This window comes from Sciurus vulgaris, assembly GCF_902686455.1.
Source record: "Sciurus vulgaris genome assembly, chromosome: X".
In the NCBI taxonomy this organism is placed as follows: Eukaryota; Metazoa; Chordata; class Mammalia; order Rodentia; family Sciuridae; genus Sciurus; species Sciurus vulgaris.
In genome coordinates this window covers 32,436,782-32,451,867 of record NC_136471.1, presented here as the reverse complement: position 1 = coordinate 32,451,867, position 15,086 = coordinate 32,436,782, and the positions used below count along the sequence as shown (strand labels likewise).

Below are 15,086 nucleotides of genomic sequence, written 5' to 3'. Positions count from 1 at the left end.
ATTCTTTAGGCATTATCATCATCCCCATTTTATAGATAAGGAAACTGAGAAAGATAAGTGTTAAGTAAATTGTTCCTGACTTTGTGCTGATAACCATTATAGTATACTCTCTCTCTCATCCTTGATTCACAAAAGACTTTTTTTGCAGTGCTGGGGATGGAACCCAGGGCCTCACACAGGCTAGGCAAGCACTCTACCATTGAACCACATTCCCAGTCCAAAAAAACATCCTTAAAAATCGTCAACTGCATAGGGGAAGTTCGATCCTTAGAATTTGGAAATGAAAAAATAAAACCTTGGTCAATGAAGCAGGCAGCTCTGGGTTTCAGTTTGGATAATTTATTTAACACTCTGGGCCTTGGTTTGTTTAATTATAAAATAAAAGTACAGATACCTGTCTCACGATGCTGTTGTGAGGTGTATGTGATTTATCGCTAAAAGGTTTAACACTGTGACAGGCACATCATCAGGATGTCCAATGCATACCAGCTGAGAGACGCAACATTTCTAGTCCTCCTGACACCATCCTGCAAGCTCATCTCCCGCAGGGAAGAAGTGGGTATGGCTTCTCTGTCTTTGTCCTGTTATGTGACTGGCCTTCCTCCTCCTCCCCTCTCTCACTCTTTATCTTCCTCTTTTATTAACAGAAGCAGCCAGAAACACGTGGATTTTCTTCTCATTGGTTAAAACTGGTGTTGCCTTGACAGCATTTGTAAACATTCCGTCTCTGAATCTTGGGGAAAAGCTGTTGAGAAATTCCTTCTAAGATTTCTCCAGCTACTGCTGCTATTGCTTCAAACAAAGATCTGCTTACTCAGGTATGGGGTTTCTTAAGGGGTGGGAGAGTCCATGAAAAGGACTTGCAATGATTCTCCCTATTCGTCACCTAGACCCTGTACTTGATCACACCCCCATTCCTTCCCACTCATCCTGCTCACCTTGCCTCTTATTAGGAAAGAAAAGAAAAAGAAAAGAATTAGAAGAAGCCAGTGGGAGGGATGGTCAAGAATGATATACAGATGTGTGAGGATAAAAACTGAACTTCTTCCTGGGTCCTGCTCCCCAGTTGCCCCCTTCTGTTGGAGCACATGGCTTCCTGGGGAAGATCTTAAGGTGGTCCTTCCATGTTTAAAGCCCCTGGCTCATTGCTCGGTGTTGGAGATCACAGATTTGGCTTCTAGTCAATCCCTTAAGAGAGAATTTGCTGAAAGCTAAGTCACCAAATGACCAATTCTCTGAAGGATCAAGATGCTCTATGACTAGCTCACCAAAGCCTACTCAATTGAAAAATTTACAAAAAAACTTTTGTGTGCTTGTCTTTAATTACAGAATTGATAGTAAATTGCTTTGGCTAAATGGGCATGGCCCAAGGAACAAGGTAAGCCAGTTCTCCAGTGTTGAGGGCTTTCAGAGCCCCTCAACACCCACCTTTTAGTCTCTTCCTGTTTTGGAATAGGCAGTCTGGAAAGATTCTATTTCCTCCAGCAAATGATTGTGTCTACCCACCAGCTGCAGCAGGAGGGAATAATGAGCTTAACATGCTAATATCAAGGTCTAAATGAACCCTGGTCAGTATTATGACAGGAATGTTTAAAGGCTGTTCAAATTATTGGTTGATAGCCATGGGAATCAGTTTGCCTTGTACAGTATCCACCACCCCTGATGACCAACAATGATGTCAAGAAAGGCAACAAGGATTTGCCCCCCCATGAAGGAAGCTCACAGGAGAATGGGTACATTCTGGATACCAGATGAAAATATGAGAACAAGTCCCCACCACCCATTCTGATTTCTGGAGAGAGAACAGCAGTATAGTTAACAGCACTGGCAATGAAGCCAGATAGGTTTGGTCTCCTCATTTCCACATGGTAACAAGAGTCCTTCTGTTTATGTCTCACGGTATCTATAGGAAACTGTTGGCATACTAAAATTAGAATGGGTAAGGTGGATGTATACAAAGGTGGCCAGAGTGCAGGGAAACAAGGGAACATTTAGTTTCTCCAGGGCTAGTAACAGTGGGATACAGTGGGAGTTGATGGGAAAGAATGATTACTCTTACCAAACCAAGAGGTTGTGTGAGACACTGGTCCTAAGTGAAGTTGGAGCCTTCTCCAGGAAGTTAGCCACAGGTGACCCTGTAGTGTGAGAGCCATCAGGGGATATATAACTTCCACCTCACCCTCCTTCCCTCAGCTTGAGCTTGGGTGGAATTTTCTGGAAGCCAGTGGGCAATAGAGAGGCCTTTCATGTGTCAGCTTTTCAGGACAGTGAGCAGGGAGAGATGGGAAAGGGGAGTGGATCTGGAATGGCAAATGGGAAGTACTCAGTGGCCAATCTCACAGGCCTATGGTAACGGCTAAATGAAATGTAGCACATCAGTCACCCCCACATTGGAAGCTAGTATTTATAGAAAAATAAATAGCTCCATTTGGAGAAAGACATGTACTGTCAGGCAGAACTTCAGTGCAAGAAGTTGCCTGCAAGGAATTTCTAAGTGTGTTAGAAATAAGTGATTTTCCAGAAGTGAAGAGACTTAAGCAGTGGCACAGAAAGAAAGAGAATCCAATACTTGAGGAAAAAGATATCCAAAAGACTAAAAATGTGCCAAGATGCTTACCTCTGTGACAGATGAACATCCATAACTCTGATAACTCCAATGTTCATGTTTTCAATAGATGTTGATGGCATTTGTAAAAATTTGGCTGTCATTTATGATAAAAATCTTTATAGAATAGGAGCAGACAATCTTGCTGATAAGCGGATGAGGACATATAATGGGGGGTGGGAGGGGTTAGCGTTAGGGTTAGGGTTTGGTTTAGGGTTTGGGATAAGGAGGGTGGTAAGAATGGAGGAAGGAAGGACTGTATAGAGGGAAAAGAGGGGTGGAAGGGGTGGGGGGGAAGGGAAAAAATAACAATGAATCAAACAATATTGCCCTATGTAAATTTATGATTACATAAATGGTATGCCTTGACTCCATGTACAAACAGAGAAACAACATGTATCCCATTTGTTTACAATAAAAAAAAAGAATAGGAGCAGACAAACTTTTCCTTGATGTGATAAATTTCAAATCCTATATAAGTGTCATCCTTAATGGTATAACACCAGAAAACATGCCCATGGAATTCAGAAACAAAAGAAGGTGGCTCATTATCTCCATTTCCATTTAACCTTTTTTTTCTGTAAGTGTCAAAGCTAATACACATAAAATTTTTTTTTTCAGGAAAAGATATAATAAAAGTGATAATTGCTTGGAGATGGTATAATTATATACCTGGAAAGTCCAAGAGAAAAAAAAAACAGAAACACCAACCCCTCTTCTGCTGCCTTGCCTTTTAATTGACTATTGTTTTTGTGTGTGTGGTGCTGGGGATGGAACCCAGGGCCTTGCACAAGCTAGGTAGTACTCTACCACTGAGCTATACCCCCAGCTCCTTAATTCATTACCTTGAAAGAGTCTGTGTCCACAGTTGCTCACAGCAGGGATTGAGGTTCTTTTAAAGACCCAAGAAATTATTATTTGGACTTCTAGAACTCCAAAGAACTTAAGAATCATTTTACTACTTTTTTTTAAGTACTGGGGATTAAAAAATTGAACCAAGGGTAGTTTACCACTGAGCTACATTCCCAGTCCTTTTCATTTTAGTTTTTTAAATTTCGAGACAGGGTCTCGCTAAGTTGCTGAGGCTGACCTCGAACTTGCAATTCTCCTGCTTCAGTCTCCCAAGTTGCTGGGATTACAGGTGTGTGCCACCTCCCCCAGCTGTACTATTTTTTGATGTAAATCTTCATGGCTTTAAGAATGTGGAAATCCTTAGTTTTCAGGAAAATTAGAACCAGGCACAAAGTCAAGAGTAAGGTCTCATTCCTACCCCTAGTCCCCAATCTTCTCCCTAGGGGCAACAGCTATTATCTGTGTTGTGATTCTTTAAGAGATAGTCTGTACTTACTTGAGCGCATTCTCATGCAAGTGCACACACACGCAGAGAGTAACTTCCTGAGTTTCTTTATCCAGGTAAAAGAAAATGGATGCAGATAATATACCCAAAAGTCGGAAGGTAATGTTTCTGGATAAGGGTCCTAAAACCGATATAAGCACGATGACAACAATGACTTCTACAACAACGAAGATGGAGGATACACAAGACAACAGGAGTGTGACTGAAGTAGCTCTGGCTCTAGTTGAGGATGTCATCGCTGTTGCTGCTCAGTTTGTGGAAGGCAATAATCTTGTTTGGTTGCCTAAAGAATTGTCTCATGTACTACCACACTACCAGGCAACTAACAAATTCATGTCTTGTTTGCAGAAGCTAGAAACCCCATCAAAAACATCAAGTGGATCACTCATGGTGAATTCACAGTGGAAAAAGGTCGTAAACAAATTGAGAAGTTTATTTCGGTAAGTTAGTTAACCTTTCCAGTTTGGTTCATGATGGTGAGGAACAATAAAAAGGCTCTTGTTTGATCAAAAGTCTGCAGTCCAGAAACTAGGTAATGACATCAAAGGTGACTAGATTAAGTAAGCATTGTCTCCACCTGAGTTCCAAAGTCCAGGTGGGTTAGTCTTTGAAGGTGAAAAGCCCAAGCATATTCAATCATATTGCCCTGTATTTGTATCATCCTAACCTGACATTGCCTTAGGGGGGATAAAAACCAAACTAGTATTTTCCATTAAGCAGATTGTTCCTGCTGTTGCATTCACTGGGGTCCTAGTGGTCCCCAACTTTACTATGCTCATAGTAACAGAGTGAATGTGAGTAGATCAAGTGTGTTTTTCCATGTGTGGAGCTGGGGATCCTACACAGGGCTTCACTCATGCAAAGCACACGTTCCACTACTGAGCTACATCCACATCCCCAGGATCAAGTGTCTTTTTGAAATAGCTTTGGAATGTATTGCCCAGATGGTAAGAAGTACATGCCCATCGGTTCCCTCTCCCCACTTGTATCCCCTCTGATCCCTTTGTATGTCTTTTCCTGGCAGATTTGGGGAGAAGACCTTGGGTTGCTTTGCTTATCTGGCAGGTACATAAAGAAAAATGGTTTGAAATCTTCTCTTATTGTACTTCCACAGTGGAGAAACCATTTGAAATTGATGGAGGTGAACTCACCTACTCCCAGGACAAGTTTCCAGCTGCATTGTTCCTCTGGCCAGCCCATTAGATTGGAGCAGTTTCCTAGGCCCTAGGGAGACTCTGGTGAAGTGGTACCAAGGAAAGGGCAGGAATTTCTGGCTCCATACCCTTCCTCTGTGCTCCAGTAGCACCCCTCACTGTTCTCATCATGAGGGGTATCTAGAGCATGGTGAGGAGGAATGGGGTGAAGTATTAGTTACTCTGGGCCTTCCTGCTCTGCAGCATGTCTCCATTTGAGGTTGGGCAAAGACCCCTGTCTGCTGCAGTCAGGAGTGGGACAGAGAAAGCAGGTGAACTTTCTTTTGGAAACCACACTGGCCATTCTGGTTCAAAGGCAAAGTGAGGTCTGGTGTTGTGGCTCAGTAGTAGAGTGCTTGCCTAGCACGTGTGAGGCACTGGGTTCTATCCTCAGCATCACATTAAAAAATAAAATAAAATAATAAAAAGAGGCAAGGTGAGTCCTGTTGATGGTCTACAAGGTGCAAAGTTATCTGAACCCCCTCTCCTTTCCCACCACTTATGACTCTGTCTCCATTGGCAACTACCTTCTCCCTTTTCACCTTCCCCACTTCAGTCACACCTGCCTCCTTGCTGTTCCTCCATTTCCAGGTAGGTTCCCACCCTGAGGTCTTTGCATTTGCTGTCTGCTCTGCCTGGAACTCTCTAGATATATTTCCATGGCTCACTGCTTTACCTGTCTTTAGATCTTTGTTAAAATGCCACCTGTTAAAAAAAAAAAGAAATATAAAATATTAACCCCACCCCCCAAAAATGCCATCTGTTCATTGAAGCCTTTCCTGGCCACTTCACTGAGAATTGCAATCTTCTCCCTTTCTCTGATTCATTCCTCCCTCGGCACCTATCTCTACCTAGAGTCTATTCATTTATCCTACCATCTTTCTTCCATCACCAGATCATATGGCTGAGATAAAGGTTCAGATCATTGTGTACCAACATCAGCTACACAGTGGATGCTCAATAAATCTGTGTTGAATATATGAGTGGATTTATTATCTCATTACCACTATTTCTGCATAGATGAAAAGTCAGGGGCCAAAACATTTGTCTCATCTACTTTGAGGGCTGTTGTGAGGCTAGAGACAATTAGAAAGGAGATAACTAAAAAGCTAAAAGCTCCATGTAACTAATGACATAAAATAACCCTGTTCCCAGCCCCACTAATGCAGTGAGCCTGAGAAGTGAGGTCTACTATCTAGGTGACAGGCATTTCTTTTTCTTCTTTTTTTTTGTATGTGTGTACTGGGGATTGAACCCAAGGGTGCTTAACCACTGAGCCACTCCCCCACCCTTTTTATTTTTTATTTCAAGACAGGGTCTTGCTAAGTTCCTTAGGGTGTCATTAAGTTGCTGAGGCTGGCTTTGAACTTGGAATCCTTTTGCATTAGCCTCCCAAGTCACTGGGATACAGGCATGTACCATATCATCTGGAAATGCCAGGCATTTCTTTTTAAAAAAATTTTAAAATGTTTGTTCTTTTTAGTTATACATGACAGTAGAGTGTATTTTGATATATCATACATACATGGAGTATAACTTCCCATTCTTGTGGTGGTACATGATGTGGAGTCACACTGGTCATTTTCTCATATATGAACATAGGAAAGTTATTTCTGATTCATTCTACTGTCTTTCCCATTCCAGTCCCCCCCTCCCTTCCCCAACCCCCCCCAACCTATCATGAGTCAGCATCTGCATATCAGAGAGAACTGGTTTCTGATTTTTTGGGATTGGCTTATCTCACTTAGCATAACAGTCTCCAGTTCCATCCATTTACCAAGTGCAAGGCATTTCTGATGGAGAGTTTTCTTAAACTTATTGTCAGTTTCTCAGGTCTACTACACAACAGGGGATGGTCAATTAGGTGATGCTCATTTGCTGAGCGTTGCTATGTGCCAAGCACTTGAAGCACTTCACCATGTGTTATCTCATTTAGTTCTCACAACAAACCTGTACATAGGGTACATCAATGTACCGTTTCACAGATGAGGAAATGTGAGGTATCCACAGTCCTTTCCATTTTTATTTTGAGACAGGATTCTTGCTAAATTACTGAAGCTGACCTCAAACTTGTACTCCTCCTCCCTCAGCCTCCTGAGACACTGGGATTATGGGCCTGTGCCATCTCATTTCCTGGTTTTCTGACATATTCTTTTGTTGTTTGCTTGTTTATTTTTGTGGTGGCGGGGATCAAACCCAGGGCCTTGTACACGCTACGTAAGTGCACTACCACTAAATTACACCCACAGCCCCCATCTCATAGATTCTACCATAGTAAGAAAATTATTTTTTGATGATAAAATAATAGTTTTATTATCAATGAAACTCCTTAAAATGCAAATTCAAAAGATTTCAAGGTATTGCAATGTGAATAAGAATGATTAGACCTGGTATCAGAAGGCTTGTGCATTTGTGGGGCTGGAATAGGTATATATTGTCAGTGGGTACAATGATTAGTTAATTCTGTTCAGAAACACAATCTGGCAACAAGAATATACGTGTGTGTGTGTGTGTGTGTGTGTGTGTGTGTGTGTTTTGAGACAGGATCTATGCTCAGGCTGGTCGTAAATTTGTGATTCACCTGACTCAGAATCCCAAGTAGCTGGGATTACAGGCATGTGCTACCACACCCAACTTTACAAGTGGGTTTTTTTTTTTTGCAGTCACTACCAACCAAGCTATATCCTCAGCACCCTTCAAGTGGGTTCTTTATAAGAAAAAAAGTAGAAAATTCCCGTCATCTAGTACAGTTATTTTTATAATAAAAATAACATTATTTAAAAAATCCAGTGAACAAAAAGATACAAAGTAGAAAATGAAAGCTCCCCCTCCACTGCCAGTATGCACAGTTCTATTTTCCCAAAGGTCACTTACCATAGATAACAATTTTGTGCATGTACTTCCAGGTGCCTATTGATTTTGAGGGTCCAATACTATGTTAATGACTAAGTAAGTCATCCATGGTAGAGTGGCACAGTGACATACTGTTTCCTGGAAGCAAGTATATGAAGTGGTATTATGTAAGATTACAAAACATGAGGATGACACACACATTCACTGGAGGTACATAAAAATCAGGGGCCTGCACAGTGATAAAAATGGGAAGAGACGGACCTAATGGGAATAGTTGAATTTAATGTCCATCTAAGGCTGCCTTAGTTCAAAAAAGGGAAAAAATACACAAAGAGCCAAGCTGAGAGGAAGAACTCTGAAAATTGAAGCATCCAGTGGGATGGAAAAAAACATTGAGCTTGGTTGCTCTGATCCCTGGGTACCAATCATTAGAATGTCTTTACTCAAGGTCACAGAATTCTCATCTGCAAAGTGAGGGGTTTTGTTAGATTATCTCTAGGGACCATTCCAGTGCTGTGAAGTCTGTGATCATGTGAAAGATTAAATTTTAGAGCTGAAAACATATATTAAGTAATATGGAAAGGTTAAGGGAAAAGAAGGTATGCTTCATTGGACTACGAGGTGTTGACTGTTGGGCTTCTTCATTAAAAGGCATATCAGGAGGCTGAGGCCCTAAGCAACTCAGTGAGACCCTGTATTTAAATAAAATACAAAAAAGGGCTGGGGATGTGGCTCAGTGGTTAAATGCACCTGGGTTCAATCCCTGGTACCAAAAAAAAAAAAGTTGGGGGAGGGGGATGATTTATGGAAGACAGTTTCTGATCTCAAGGAATCTAGATTCCCATGGTCCTCTCTGGCCTACTGAAGCAGACCAGCTTACTTTTTACAAAAGAGGGCCTGAAATCTTTTTGCCATCTCCTCCCCCACACTCCCTTCCCACATCACTGGGATTGTTAGACATCCTGCCTCCTGCTTTCTGTGAACTTTCATTTTAATTAAGATTGTTCTTTGATTCAGAAGCTTCCTCTACCTCAGTAGCCCAAGGGAATTCAGTTGAAGTTTTTTTCCTTTTTTTTCATGGTACTGGGGATGAACAGGGCTTCCTGCATGCTAGGCAAATACTCTACCACTGAGCTACATCCCCAGCCTGAATTTTGGACTATCTATTATATTCAGGACCTGTGCTAAGAATCAGGGCTTCATTATGATTTCTATACACTATTCCTCCCTATGTACACTATAGTTTTTTTAAATGGCATCCCACCACCTTGCCCAGGCTGGCCTTGAACTCCTAGACTCAAGCAATCCTCCTGCCTCATCCTCCAGTCCTGGCTGCACTCTTCCTTTTGTGGGATCCTTCCTCCTTTAAATTTTACTTTAAGACAACATCGTTATAAAGGTGACATTGGCCCTAAGAGTACATTTTTTTCTTCTAATTTTATTTTTATTTATTTTGGGGGGGGTACTGGGGATTGAATCTGGGGTACTTAACCACTAAGCCATATCCTCAACCCTTTTTTTAAATTTTGAGACAAGGTTTAAGTTGCTTAGGGTCTAGCTAAGTTGCTGAGGTTGGTCTTGAACTTGTGATCTTCCTGCCCAGCCTCCCAAGTCGCTGGGATTATAGGCATCGCCACTGTTCTCAGCTCTTCTGCTTTTAAAAGAAAAAAAGTTTTGTGGGCTTTCAATGTATTGTGGGTCCAAGGTACTGTGCCCATTATGTAATTTGGTCCTGCCAGGAATGTTTTAATATGGATACTACAGTGAACACTGCTCCTCATCACTGGAGTACAGAAGGGACTGTCAAGTGCAATAAGAGAGGCAGAAAACAGATCCTATGAGTGTTCAGAGGCAAATGGTGTAGAATCACATCAGAACAAAAGAGGGATCAAGGAAGATTTGGAGGTGGCAGTGTTAGAACAAAGGGCTGTCCCAAGTTAACATGAGAAGGAGAGGCTTCCCAAGAAGTGCTAATGGCCTGGTCAAAAGCACAGTGCAAATTGGATGTGCTGGCATACTTGCAGTCCCAGCTAGTCTGGAGGCCAAGGCAGAGGATTGCTTGAGTTCATGAGTTCAAGGCCAGCCCAGGCAACCTAGTGGGGGGCCATATATGTGTGTGTGTGTGTGTGTGTATATATATATACACATATATAAAATATGGGGGAATAGTGATTAGTTCTAGTTTGATAGAGAATATGAGCTTTTGTCAGGAAATGTGTGACATGAGTATAGAAAGTCATATCATTAGATCCAGACTGTGGGAAATCTTAGATGAAATGGTGAAACATTTTCACTTTCTTTGGCAAGCAGTGGGGAGCTAATGCAGGTTTTGGAGCTGAGCTGATACAATCAAAGCTGTGCTTAAGGCAATTAACTCTGGCTTCAGTGTAGGTGGTTGTCTGGAGAAGTGAGGTTGAGGGCAATGGAGTCTAACTAGGAGCTTGTTGCCTGGACCTGGGTGAACAACAATGAGAGCTGAAGTGGAAGACTGGCAGAGGGACTGGAGAAGAGTCAATAGATGTAGGACATATTTGAGGTAGAATAGACAAGACTAAAGGTAAACAAAACACATATTAATTAAGGAAGGACTGAAAGACTGAACAAATGCCGAGACTTTTGATAATACAGTTAACCTTAGTTGTGCATTCCCATCTCAACTCCAAGAACAGGTCCAGACAAAGCAGATATTCTAAGATCTTCTCTTTATTGATTTCACTAGTGCTTTGGAAGGGAGAAGTTTTTCCTATGGTGCAAACAGCATCATCCCTTTCTGAGGGATGTGGATTATGCTATTGCATGACTTCTTCTTCTGCTCTTATTTTATAAACCACTTCTGACTGTGATTAAGGGTCCAATTTTCACAAATGATTGAAACCAGCCTCATTCCTTTCTAGTCACACCTATAGGTCTCCTGGGATGGGGTGAGCAGAACACATGTTTAAATCACTCTAATTATTTTCCAATTAACCACAATTCTACGTACACACCCAAGTAAGGGTGTGGAGCAGCCTGTGTCTGGTGTTTATGTACATGTACACTTGGGAGGGTGTGCCCCTCCAGTCCAAAGCCCAATCTCAAGTGATATTTGCATTTTTTTTTTTTTTTTGTTTCACTTCAGCTTCACCTTTTTCTCTCCTCCACTGTGGAGATAACTAGGAGTTAACTCTAGTTTGACACCCAGTAAAAAAGGTCAAGACTTCAGAACAGGGCTGTAACCCTGACTGTTATGCACTGCTTTTATCAAAAGCACTTGAGTAGAAATTTGTCTTTCTTTTTCTGTGAGCTTTTTCTTTTTTCTATGAAACAGACTTGGGAGTACCAAAGCCGCTGGGTGCACTACACAGAATTTATAAAGAAGGAAGATTTAAACCACAGCACTCGCTATATCTACTGTGTGCGCTGGAGCATCCCAACAGCTCAGGTACCCATACCACGAGTCAGTGCGGCTGCCTACTTCACCATCAAGATCACCAAAACCAAACCTCCGGTAAGCTCTTTTGTACTCTCTTCCCTTCAGTGAAGCTTCAAGGAGAATGGAGACTTCTCTAGTCAAGTTTATCAATGACACCCTCTTTGCAAAATTTAATTATCACATTTCTGTCCTCATCTTCCTCGGCCCATCTGCAGCACTTGCCCTCTCTGATTACTCCCTCCTCCATGAAAGTTCCCACTTGGCTTCTAGAAGAATACACTCATCTGGTTTTTATCCTGCCTCACTGATGATTCATTCTACATCAGTCTCCATTTCTATCTCTGCCTCATACCAATTTCTGCATGTGACAGTGTTCCAAAACTCAATCCTGGGATCCCTTTTCTATACTTGCTTCCATAGTTATCTCGTTCAGTCTTGAAATGTCACCGAGTGCTTATGGTTCCCAAATTTACACCTTAAGTTCAGAGCTCTCCCACTTGGAGGTATAATAAACATTTCACTTATTGTGTCTAAAATTAAACTTTCAATTTTCCCTTTCAAATCTGAGCTACATGCAGTCTTCCCTGTCTCAGCTGATAGCCAAATTCTTGGTATCATCCTTGATTCTTTCTTTTCTCTCACACCCCTCATTCAATCCATTAAGAAACCCAGCTGGCTCTACCTTCAAAAATATACCCAACGCCCCACAATTTCATACCAGTCAATTTCAAGACACCATCCTCTTGCACCAAGATGATTTCAACAGCCTCCAAACCAGTCTCTCTGCTTCTGCCCTTGCTCTCATCATGTCTCTTTTCTATATAGCAACCAGTCAGTGAACCTTATAAAATGAATTTCTGTCACTCCTCTGTTTAAAACTTTCCAGAAGTGCTTTTTCAACTTTAATATATTTAATATTTAATATTACTTGGTAATATGGGGATTCTGGTTCAGCAGGTCTGGGGCAGGACTTGGGATTCTGTGTGACTAACAAGTCTCCAGGCAATGCTGACGCTGCAGGTCAGAGACATATTTGCGTATCAAGTGGCTATAAGGCCTCGTGTGATCTGGTCCCATGTTTTATCTGCTTTCCTATTACCCCTTCACCTAACTTACTCTGTGCTGTCACGCTGATCTTGCTACTTCCCCAATAAACCAGGTATAGTCCTGCCTCAGGGCCTCGGCACTTGCTGTGCCATTTGACTAGAACACTCTCCCCTAGGTGCACGCGTTGTCTACCCAATCACCTACTCTCCTGCACTTTCTATCCCATCCCCCATGCTTTTTCTTCATAACACTTTATTACCTCAAATATTCTGTATCATCAATTATTTTGTTCTTGTCTGTTCCACCAGAATGTAAGTTCCACAAAGACAGGAATCTTTATCTTGCTGAAAAACAAAGCCTGGTAAAAAACCTGGAAGGAATGACTGCTTGTAGCCACTAGGTAGACCATAAATAAAAAATACGTTGACTTGAGAATTGGTGTGAAAGGAGCCAAAATAACATCCACGATCATAGGGGAAAAGGCCTCAGAGGAGTAGAGCTGTTACCAAGCATAATACCTGGAACATAACAGACACGAAAAATGTCATTTTTCCTTTGCCTTCCCACCCTTTCTCCAAAGTTGTTTGAGCTCTGATCTGACTTTAAGGCTTTATATATGGATCATATCGTCAGTGAGCCAACTATGTCCCCTATTCATTCTATCTCAGAACACATGTATCTATTCAGAATTTGGAAGTTGGAGTAATCTAAACAGGTACAATAGATGGAGAGTTCACTTCTGGTCACATATCTCTCCATCAGTTGTCATGTTGACTGTCAAGGTCAGAGATTGTGAAGTAAGGCTAGTGGAGGTGATCAAGACCATGCGGGAGACAATATATAGACAGGCCTTGGGAAGAAGGCTCTTGCTCAATATTCCAAGCATCATTTTGGAGGTGAGAGTGGGAGGGGAACATTAAGACATTATAACTTATATTTTATGTTTTCAAACCTTGTTCATTTATATTATTTCCTTTGATGTAATTCTTCAGAGGCAGAAATTGTCAGATGAGTAAACTGAAGCATGTACAGAAGGTAAATGAACTCCTCAGGCTCCTATTAATGAACACACAATCCTCTGACAACCTGTCTCCAATTTTGTGGCAATTCTTAAGATACTTGTTGCCAAAAAGATCTTTTTCAGATAGGTTTGAAGTGACAAAGAACTACCACTTATAGGCTCCCAATTTAGGAAGATGAATCCTGGAAATTCAAGAGTACATATCCAGAGAAGTGTAGGGAGGGAATTAAGAGTTGGTATGTTTGGTCTAGGCTGACAGTTGTCCTTCTTTCTCTTAGGATACACCCATTGATGTCTCTTATATCTTTGAGGGCCATTCATTAGTTCTAAGGTAATGAATATTTGGAGAATTATTTTAAAAGGGTGGGGGAAAGGACATTAAACCCTAGGAATCCAGCAGGCCCATAGCCAGATAATTCATGTAATAGTCATTTATCTTCTTTGGATCTACCCTATTAGAATGGACTAAAACTAGAATACTGCCATTGGTCTAGAACATTTTTTTCTTAGTGTCAGTTTTTTTAGTAATTAGAAACTTGAGAATTATTTGCTGGAACAGGGTGGGTGAAAAGTAGATCATGTCTATTGTTTCTATAAGAAATTTCAAAATTACATGGAGTTAACTCATGTATTAACAATTCCTTTTATCTGTATGGTAGCTCTCCTAAACATCTAAACATGTAAGTTCATTAATCCTGTTGTTGACTGGGCCCCAACAATAGTAAATAGAGAGAACCCTGGCTACCCTCTCTCGTTGCTCTCTCCCTGCCAAAAAAGTAGCTTCTTGCTCACTAGGAATATAACAGTAAAGAGGGAATCCCTGGTTCAATGTATTTTTTAATTTTAAAAACTTTTGGTGTTTGTTTTTCTTCCTCTGTAGACCAGGAATGGCTCGCTTTCGAGAAAAATGGCCGAGGGACATTATTGAGGCCAAAAATATTTTAATGGAGTCAATCACCTTCTAATTCAATTGTCTGATTCTTACAGAATGTTTTAGGATTGTTTTTCTAATCCAAATATATTAAAATACAACACAGCACATTGAACCACAGAATATTTATTGAATAATAAACTTGTGGCACACAATCCAGCTGTAATTTTTTTGCATTCATTTTCCATTTAACTTCCATCACATTAGCAGAGTAACCAGTATGTTTTCTGTTTTCTAAAAGATTTTACTATCCCTCTATGCATCCTTTAGATTCTTGCAAGTACAGAGCCGAATTCGGAGGTGCTAAAATTCACCTCTCAGATCAAACTAAGATTAGTACTTGGCTTATTGTTTCTCTTCTGCACTTAAGCCTCCAGCCCAGACATACCTTTTATGAGCACAATTGGGGGACCAAAAAAATATGGCAAAAGTTTGACAGCCTACCGTATAACCAGTATGAAGGGTTCCCTTCCTCACAGGCCCATTCATTTACAGTGAGTTAAATCTCACTGCTAAGCAATACATTTTGAAACTCTGCCATCTGGCATAATGTCTTCCTCAACATACCATTTCACTTGTGATGGCACTGGGTGGCTTGAGGATGGGGCGGGGAAAATGACACAGGGACAGATTCAGTTACTACCCTCACTTATTTCTGCTCTTCCTA

At 41.2% G+C, this 15,086-nt stretch overlaps 1 protein-coding gene across 4 annotated transcripts in view; it reads left to right on the top strand.

Annotated features, from left to right (window-relative positions):
- Window positions 1-497: 497 nt before the first annotated feature.
- Window positions 498-15,086, top strand: part of AKAP14 (A-kinase anchoring protein 14) — an 83,642-nt gene continuing 69,053 nt past the window's right edge. The window contains exons 1-6 of one of the 4 annotated variants that reach the window (XM_079123439.1): window positions 508-818; window positions 4,019-4,224; window positions 4,311-4,402; window positions 11,316-11,495; window positions 13,767-13,819; window positions 14,369-15,023. In XM_079123439.1, the coding sequence (XP_078979565.1) occupies window positions 4,029-4,224; window positions 4,311-4,402; window positions 11,316-11,495; window positions 13,767-13,819; window positions 14,369-14,453 (606 nt within the window). In that variant the 5' untranslated portion in view covers window positions 508-818; window positions 4,019-4,028 and the 3' untranslated portion in view covers window positions 14,454-15,023. The other 3 variants (XM_079123442.1, XM_079123440.1, XM_079123441.1) reach the window with 3 other exon arrangements.